The sequence below is a fragment of the Penaeus vannamei genome, chromosome 24 (genome assembly GCF_042767895.1).
Source record: "Penaeus vannamei isolate JL-2024 chromosome 24, ASM4276789v1, whole genome shotgun sequence".
Taxonomy (NCBI): domain Eukaryota; kingdom Metazoa; phylum Arthropoda; class Malacostraca; order Decapoda; family Penaeidae; genus Penaeus; species Penaeus vannamei.
The window spans coordinates 16,213,245-16,222,751 of record NC_091572.1 but is presented as its reverse complement, the minus strand read 5'-3'; the positions used below and the strand labels follow the sequence as shown (position 1 = coordinate 16,222,751).

Here is a 9,507-nt window from a genome sequence, read left to right as displayed (position 1 = left end):
CAGAGATTCCAGGCCCGAGTTGGAGACGTGATGGACCAGGCGAGGAAATAGAGGACGATGATGAGGTATAAGCACTCCAGGCAAGGGTTGTAAGTCGTACCAGTCATGTGGGGAGTCAGTCGTGGGTCGTATGCACAATAAGGTCACGTCGCTTTGTCGTAGAAATATCAGCCAATTGATTTTACGTAATACCTATGTTAATCTATCTTCTCTTATTGCAGTCAAAGTCCTGGACAGTGCTTCGCCGCAGACAATACCTCGAACCATTTACAAGTATCCCAGAATATTGGCAGCAGTAAAATTAACAACTCTTTTGCACGTCAACCAGGGGTTGCCGCGCTTGTAGGGGGAGGAGTTGTAGTGATCTGCTACACTATACATCCACAGATCACTCCAGGAGGTAACAAAATCAGTGAAATATCCTTTCTCACCTCCGACATCTCCCACAGGCAAATAAAAAATGAGGAACTCAAGGTGGCAACACTATACCTAGTGCGACCCGCGATGTGGCGATAATTACCCTGCAAATCCAAGGTGGTTTGTGGGGTTGCTTGTAACATCACCCCTTTGAACAATGGCAAGAACCTTATTGCGTGGCTCCTTCTCCGAGAGCAGAAACAACCGCAGGCCTACAGAAAAAGGCGTTTATCTCGCGGAGTGAGGAGGATGCCGCGCACTCGCCAATATTGCCATTCCGCTGCCCAATATTTTATTTTTTTTATACCGAATAAATTATTATTTTATGTTTTATTGTGTGTATTGTATCCCCCGAAGATGATACTTTCATTTTTACGTTTTTAAGATTTATATTTATATATATATACATATTCTTTTTAAAGAACAAGAGGTCAACTTGGTTGTTACAAGTACCTATTAAATCTTAATTATCTTAATTATTTTATTTTTTTTCTTAACTTTTTATTCAACTGATCTGTATTAATTACTCCGTGATTTTAACATTGGTTCTTTTTATACCATTATTTTAATTACTTTAGGGGTTGTCATTTGAATTTGTTTTACTATTTTAATTTGTTTTATCAGTTTTAATTAGAAAAGAACCAACTTCTCACATTGTTTCCCGCCCACCATTAACAAGGGAAGTGCAGACAAGGTCAGGGGGGATTCTTGCCGGTGGTCTGCGAGCAGAAAGACGGTCTGTGGAACCCCGGAATGGGCTACCACCTGTCTTAAGATCGCTAAGTGGTCGTGAGGATATTTTAAACATCAGGTGGTAAGACTAATTGGCCAGAGTATTTATTCGACCAAGTGACCTCCTCGTAATTAGTGCATTTCTTTTAATTATCATCTTCGGGCTTTTTAATGTGTGTTTTACTGTGTTGTGTTTTATGTTCCTATTTTAATGTATTAAGTGTTTTCTGTTTTATCGTTTATTTTATTGTTCTAGTTCATTTTACCGATTTATTTTAATGTTTTAAGTTCATTTTGCTTTATCGTTCCTTTTATTGTATTGTTTTACCTCATTTTATGATTGGTTTTAATACCTTTGGTTCGTTTTATGTTTGTGTTCTCTTTTACTGTTTTATTGTTTTATCAGTTATCACGAAATAAATAACTATTTAAGTATGTTTGTTTCGTTTTATCAACGCCCGAACTTGATTGTTGGAAAAGGATACTAGGAAGGGTAGTAACAGCCTATTTCCCTCTAGTGATATCTTATTTCTTTTTTTTTTATTATTATATCAATGTGATCTGCTTGATTGCGTTGGAGGACTCTCCCCGCACACGCCTCTCCTCGGCTCATTTCACGCGTACCAGCCTTTGTGATCTCGCACCATACATATACACCACACACACACACTACATTTACTCTTTCGCTCCTTTCCCCACATCCGTCTTCCACACCATCATTCTTCTCACATATACACTACGTTCCCATACGTTAATTAAATGGGTGGTGGCAGTGGCTACTTTTCCATATTCTTGCGAGACATAATTGTATAAGGTATTTGCTACATCCTCCATGTCTCAGTGGACTTGTTTCTGCAACTGTGTCCTGTGTCTGTTGACCGTGTTCTTAGCATGGCATCAGCTTCAGATCTTCCTTGTTATCCTATAATTTTCACCGTAATAGTGTTATCTATTTATTTTCATTTGTTCAGCGGGGGTCTAAGAGAAAATGGCATCTAGTAGAGATAATATGACAAGGTTGCTAAATTTGGTACTAATGTACCACATCTGGCCCTTTTGGGTGAACCAAGTACAATGATATGGCTCTTAGAAGAAGAAAAAATTCTGGTACTAGTCTACATTTCCACTCCACACTTTATTAGGAGAAATGGAAACGAAATAGAAACATCGCAATAGACCCGAGTGTACTAAGATATTCATATGTGATATGGAGAAACGACAGGAAACGTATCGTTTTTCCATATCACATATACACTACACGTATGGAGTGAGGAAGCCTTTGTCACGTCTCAGTCAGTCTGTTTCACGTATTCCTATAAGTGAAATAACCAGAAATTTTTACTCGATTTTGTTTTTAGTGTTGCCTATTCCTAGTTATGCCCCTGTGTGCGTGTGCATTTGTAAGGGGTAGCGAGCCCGGGGATGGAGAGCATATCTGTTACTTGGTGTGAAGTGTACATCTTGGTAACCCTCCCAGCAACTAGTGGATAGAAAGGACAAAAAAGTTATCGTCATCATTACCTACGAAAGCTTACCGGGAAAAAGGAAAAGCGTAATTCTAGATCAAGTGATTAATTTTGAAATTCATGAGTTTCGGTATGATTTGTCGGGATCTAGTACTTTTCAGTAAGAATCCTGAATTGTTACCACTAGCAGTAACAGCTCCTGAGAGCAAAAATACATATCAAGTCTCATTTATTTAGTAGATAATAATAGTAATTTAAAAGAAACTTAATGACAACAATAATAAAATTAAAATTTCTTCCAAATGTCAGTAAGAACAAATCGCATTCTACAAGCATCGAACAACCAGAACTCAAGAAAGCAAAGATTATCCAGCCATTAATATCACTGAAATAAAGAGGCAAAGTACAAAGCAACAGGGAATATGCAGAAGGTCTCCGCATCCAACCCAAGGATGAACTCGGAAAGCATCCTCTTAGAAGTAAATTTCACGGAGGAGTGTCGAGTGGATGTAAGGAACTTGTTTGTTTTTGTTATATTCAGAGCTTTCAGACCTGCTCTCGTAGAGGACTGCTACTTCCCTGGTGACTTTGAGATGAATGGAAAACAGACTTGGTCGTGGAGATGTACTGGCACAGTTCTTGAGGTTCTCGGCCAAGAAGTGGATGAAGACACTTCCTTGGATCCCTTTACATTCACTCGTGAAGGCCGGAAAGCCTGTAGTAAAAGCGAAAGAGGTTTAGATATAAAGGGACAGAAAGGAAGCAAAAAATAGAGAAGAGGAAGAGAGAGAGAGGAGAGAGATACTTTAAAGAAAATGACGCATACAATACACAAACATACATATAAAAACCAAGTCTATCAAAATAAAAGAACAAGGAATTGTAGTAGTTCTAACCCAGTGATTCTTAACCTAGGAGCGCGTCCGTAATTTCCCAGGGGGGCGCGACCCTTTGGGAAAAGCAGGAATTTCTCTAATCATATTTGCTATTCTTGTTTAGTTAAATGATGAGAAGTTTAATAATAATGTGACTAATTTATGCTCATCGAAGAAAAACAAATCTAATTTTCTTTAAAATTGAGGGAATTTTATTCATAAAGGAAAGAACAAATCCGTAAAGCTATGGTTGTAAAAAGGCGAAGAACCACTGCTCTGACCCTTCTATTTATTTACAACACTAATATCCTAGCCGCATCATTTAGCACACATAGATGACTGACTTGTTACATACTAAGCAGATCCATATGAATCTTCAAACAGTACTGTTCTAAATCATAAACATCTTGCATGCCTGTATCTACAAACAATATCTAAAAGTATCTAACCAGTTTTTCCATACTTTACTAAGTGGTTATCAAATATTACATCTTGATTTAAATATTCCACCAAAAATACAGATGCTTCAGAAAACACTGGATCACAGAAAAAAATAGTTCAGGTATGTACTGTCATAATGAAGGACAATGTCAATCTCATTTATCACAAGGAGCCACATTTTCCTTTGTATACATTATGCGAGCCAAATAAGGAGTCGACGGGACGAAACGGTTGACGCAAAAATGCAAGAGGCTATTTCATTCTTAAAAAAAAAAAAAAAAAAAAAAAAAAAAAAAAAAAAAAAACTAAAATATATATATATATATATATATATATATATATATATATATATATATATATATATATATAAGATATATTAGAGTGTAGGGAATAATCTTAAAATATGAAGGACTGGCTTAATCATTCATGTAAAACGGCCAACTGTGACACAAAAGCAAATGTGCCGCGGACCGAACGTAGGAGTGTGGCGGGCCGCAGTAGGCCGCGTGTTTAATTAACACTCCTGGGGCATGAAAATACTAGGATGCATTATGCGAGATCTGATCTGTTGGAACGAACTCTAACATGAAAAGTGTGACAAAGAATATACCACGAATACAGGTTGTGGATTCAGCAGGAAAACCATTAGACTTCTGCCAAAATCTAATGACTGAACTTACCCGGGTAGGAAGCCCACATAACAAGCTGATCAGCATGGAGGGGAATAACATAGTCCTCCTGAATGCTGTCCGTCTGAACCGGTATGCCAATCGCGGGCCGAGTTATTCTCTTGCCCTTGTCCACCTTGGAGCCTCTGCAAGCCTGTCGCGGAAATTTATACTGTGAATTCTACCTTTGGGGTATGCTATTTGGATACAGGAGTGGGTTCCTATATGACGGGTGATACGTTGCAAATGATAGATACAGTAGCTCAGGACAAACCAAGCTGGAGGCAGTGTATTCGAATGGCCGACTAGGGATTAAGGCAATGAAGAAGAATAGGAAGTATGGGTTCAACGCGAGAGAGGAGGGAAGAAATTACCTGAATGAAGTACAGCTTAGGTTTGCCGGCGAGTCCCGGGCACCGCTCAGCCGTGAAGTTTATCCACAGTTCCTTGGTGGGAAGCCTATCGTCTTTGGCGCAAACTAACTCCATGTTGCTTCTGGTTTTGACTTCGCCGTGGCTCATGAACACTACGGCAAGGGCGTCGCAGCCTCTGTGGTCGCGCCGAGAAACTGTAACAGGGAATATGAATATTTAAAATTATATATGTGTGAGTACACACACACACACACACACACACACACACACACACACACACACACATATATATATATATATATATATATATATATATATATATATATATATAATTACATTATTTTAATTAGCTATATAAAGAGCAACTGAAAAAATCCAGATTTATACCACCAAAGGTGTCAAAGAATGACAGAATAGAAAGTCAGATATTTATGTAAGAAAAACATGTTAGCTGATCTATTAAAATTATCAAGAGTCGGAGTAGTTACAATCTTTAAAGGCAAATCCAGATTTATACCACCAAAGGTGTCAAAGAATGACAGAATAGAAAGTCAGATATTTATGTAAGAAAAACATGTTAGCTAATCTATTAAAATTATCAAGAGTCGGAGTAGTTACAATCTTTAAAGGCAAATCCAGATTTATACCACCAAAGGTGTCAAAGAATGACAGAATAGAAAGTCAGATATTTATGTAAGAAAAACATGTTAGCTGATCTATTAAAATTATCAAGAGTCGGAGTAGTTACAATCTTTAAAGGCAAAGTCTTCTTACAACATAATCTCTATCATCTACCTGCTTTCCGAATTCTTCCGGACATTGCCAGCATGTAACGGTTTCTCAAAATCTTGCGTATAGTGTAGAGTGGTGGCAGTGATTTGGGGGACAATAGGCCTACATTGACCATTTTTAAAAAATCACAAAAATCCAAAAATAATCATAGAGTCATTTTCATGTATGAATAGAACTATCCTTCTACTATTATATGCTGAAGCCATTTTTGAGAAGTCGACCTTACTTTTCTTTGGGTGAATATCTTCCAAAGGTGACTTAACACCCTAATAGGAGATTTTGAAAATGTCACTTTTAAAAGAAGCACATGAGAATATTGTAAATCCTTATTGCACCATGTAGTAGATCTACTAGTCAGCTACAAAATGAGCCATAATACATTACAATCTGACTGAAAATATGTATGCTCTATGAAAAAGTGTAAAGGACCTAATAATCGCGATCTTTTTCCTTTACTTTATTTATAAATTTTACATGACAACTCATGTACGAAATACTTGTTATTGATATAATCATCTATTATTTACCTATCATGGAATAGTCTCTTTACATCTGCGGAATAATGGCGTTTAACTCTACGGGGTCATGGGGCCAATTTTCACAGACCCCGTGGAAAGCAGTACACTCCGTGACCTCACACAAAGAGGTCGTGTGGTGCCCTGCTCCGGTGCCCTCGCCCCTTACACATGGATCTCTGGTGTCATGTACGAGGAAATTGTTCATGAATCTTTAGGTGCGCATATACCTCGCAATTGAAACGTCATGAGAGTAGTGATGTGAACATGGTTATGTTTTAAATTCAATTGAATTCATTCCTCCGCCGAGCGCCAAGTACTGTGTTAGTGACCGTTGGAGCTGAGTGCCCCGTTGTCCCAAGCGCCATAATTCACCTGTTACGAGGCGGGCGAGCCAGGCGCGCCAGGCGCCGCGGTCACCACCCCCACGATGGGGGAAAACCGCAAAGTAAACACTGAGGGGGAAGACAGGCTGGGTAGCTGTCCCACCCCTCCCACGGCTAAAGAATGCGCTTCAGCCTGTAATTCAGTGGACAGGCCCGCTGAACCCATCGCCATGCAAGAGGCACGAAATGACAGTGATGCCCAGGTGGGTGACGCCGACGCCGACCAAGGAGGTGACGGCTTCACGTTAGTGGGCCAGAAAAAGAGAAAGAAAAGAGAGCCCACTAACGCCAGCAAGACGCCACTCGCACCTAGGAAAGACTACGTCCGTCTCGCCTTCCCTGAAGGCACCACGAAAAAAGAAAAAATGAAATGGCTACAGGACCTTGGCAACCCCTCTTCGAACCTGCGGGGTACACCCATTGACTTTGTGAGAGGGGACACGCTCTCCTCGCCATATATCTATGTCGCTCGCTCCCAGCAGAGCTATATAGAAAACCTTACTGGGGGACTTATTGGAGGTATTACCTTCAAATCATGCGATGAAAAGAAGAAATAAAAAAAATATGACGAATACCTCGTCACACATTATAACATGGAGCTTGACCTTGACAACGCAAATACACTCGATGGAGTCCACAAGGCTATTCAAGTGTACAAGGATGGCCAGCCATTAAACCGAATCCGCATTGTATGTAAAGGAGAGCAACCCCCTCCAAGTACATACAAATTCTTCGGGAAGTACATGCCCACCAGCCACGTGCGGCCGTGGAGGGCATCCCCTGTCATATGCTACAACTGCATGGGAAGCGGCTATGTAGTTAAGTATTGCAAGGATAAGGCACGCTGCGCAGCATGTGGCGAGCAACACAGTGCCAAGGAGTGTCCTCGCAGTGCTACAGGGCGAGAGCCTACTGCAGATGCACCGAGCTTCGTCCCATCCTGCTTCAGGTGTGGGAAGGCAGGTGTTACTGCCTGGCACTGGGGGTGCACAGCCCTCCCTGCCCTGGCCCCTCCCCCCCCCTCCTCCTGTGGCCGCAGCACCGACCGCGAGTGCCCAGCGCGGCCCACCCTGCCCTGGCCCCTCCCCCCCACCCCCTGTGGCCCCGGCGCCGACCGCGAGTGACCAGCGCGGCCCTCCTAACCCAACCCGCGGCCAGCGTGCCGGGGGAGTGGCCAGCCGTGCCGTGTGTGACGTCACCAGCCGCAGAGACTTCCCGGGGCTGTCGGCTAGTGGGGATGCAGAGGTAGCCGAACTACGCGACACGGTTGCGTTGTTGAAGGAGCAGGTTGACAAGATGATGCTAATCATCACAGAGCTCAAGACCGCGACCCCCCTCCCCCCCCAGGCGCCCGCCGAGACGGCCGTCCCTCACCCTCGGGCAGGGATGACCGCAGGCCTGGCCGGGGAATCCCCCGCACAACCATGTGAAAGAAGTGACGTCACGCCAGCTGACCATAGTGACATAAATGTGCATGAGCTTTTAAAGGAAATCAAAGCTCTGAGGCAAGAAAACAATAACTTGAGACAGGACAAGGAAAAAATGAACAGGGACTGTAACTGCCGAGATACTAGTGCTGCTATTAGTGTTAGAGAAACGAGCGAGCAGATACGATGTCAGGACATCAGAGCTGATAACCAGAGTGGGCGTGTCAGCGCTGACAGCAGCGACGAACACTACCAAGATCCCTGCAGCACCGAGTCAGACGAGGAGTCCAGTGACGTCACCAGCCCCCCAGGTACACCCGGCACAACAACCGAGGGGACTGTGCTAAGAAGTGGAACAAAGCTAAGACCTAATCTTTGACATGGTTAAAAGTACTTTTAAGCTTAGGACAATCATCTGTAATAGAATCTACAGTATTCATGAAGTTATATGTTTCTTATGTGAACCTAAATTCCGTAATATCAATGGATATATGCGCATGAAGTACAGATTACATAATAATACACTACTCACATATGGATAGACGCACAATTAAATTCATATCATGGAATATGCTTAGTATTCAGCCTAGGCTGAGTGACCTAGAGTTTTATATTCGTAAATATAATATTGATGTGATTTGCGTGCAAGAACCTTTTGCAGCTGCTGCTAAAATGAAAATTGCACCTTTAATTAAGGGTTATCATTCTTATGTGAATACAGCCATGACTGGATTGTTAACATATGTGAAGGTAACATTGCCACATAAATTAGTTAAAAAATCCGAGAACAATGATGTTCAATTTCATCATTTAAAAATTCAGACTGCCTCTGGGTATTTTTCACTATATAATATATATGCTAGATCGCCAAAATTTCTGGCTTGTTCTTTACCCAATTTTCACAACCAAGGCACGTTATGCATGGGCGACCTTAATGCAAGGCACCCACACTTTGGAGACAGCCAGCGTAATAGCAATGGGGAAGAATTCAAACATTTCATTAATAGTAGATCACTGACAGTATATGGCACAGAAATAGAAACTCATTTGTGAGGTGGCAGGTTAGATTACGTATTTGGCAAAAATCTAGTTCATGGTAATGTCTGTACTTCACTCATACGAGAATTAGTTAGTGACCACTTTGCAATCCAAACCGACTATACTGTTGATAGCAACTCAGCCCCTAAAACACCTAGGCTTAGAATAATCATCCCACCGGGCCTGGAGCATCACTTCAAGGCACGTGTCTTTGATTGGTACAACACATATGAAGTAACAACAGTTGAAAATTTCTCTCAGGATTTAATCAAAGTTGTCACTGACTACTATAACACATGGGTCTGTTCACGAAAACTCTCGAAGAAAAAGAGCCCCCAAGCCTCCCAAGCTCTGAGGTGAATCAATGACCCAATTC

At 41.5% G+C, this 9,507-nt stretch overlaps 1 protein-coding gene across 1 annotated transcript; it reads right to left on the bottom strand.

Annotated features, from left to right (window-relative positions):
- Window positions 1–1,677: 1,677 nt before the first annotated feature.
- LOC138866229 (caspase-1-like) lies at window positions 1,678–5,201 on the bottom strand. Its single transcript, XM_070138406.1, has 3 exons — window positions 4,974–5,201; window positions 4,612–4,753; window positions 1,678–3,330 (listed from the first exon to the last, which is right to left on the bottom strand). Exons 1-3 carry the CDS (start codon window positions 5,118–5,120, stop codon window positions 3,089–3,091), a joined length of 531 nt encoding a protein of 176 aa, XP_069994507.1. The 5' UTR covers window positions 5,121–5,201; the 3' UTR covers window positions 1,678–3,088.
- Window positions 5,202–9,507: the final 4,306 nt, after the last annotated feature.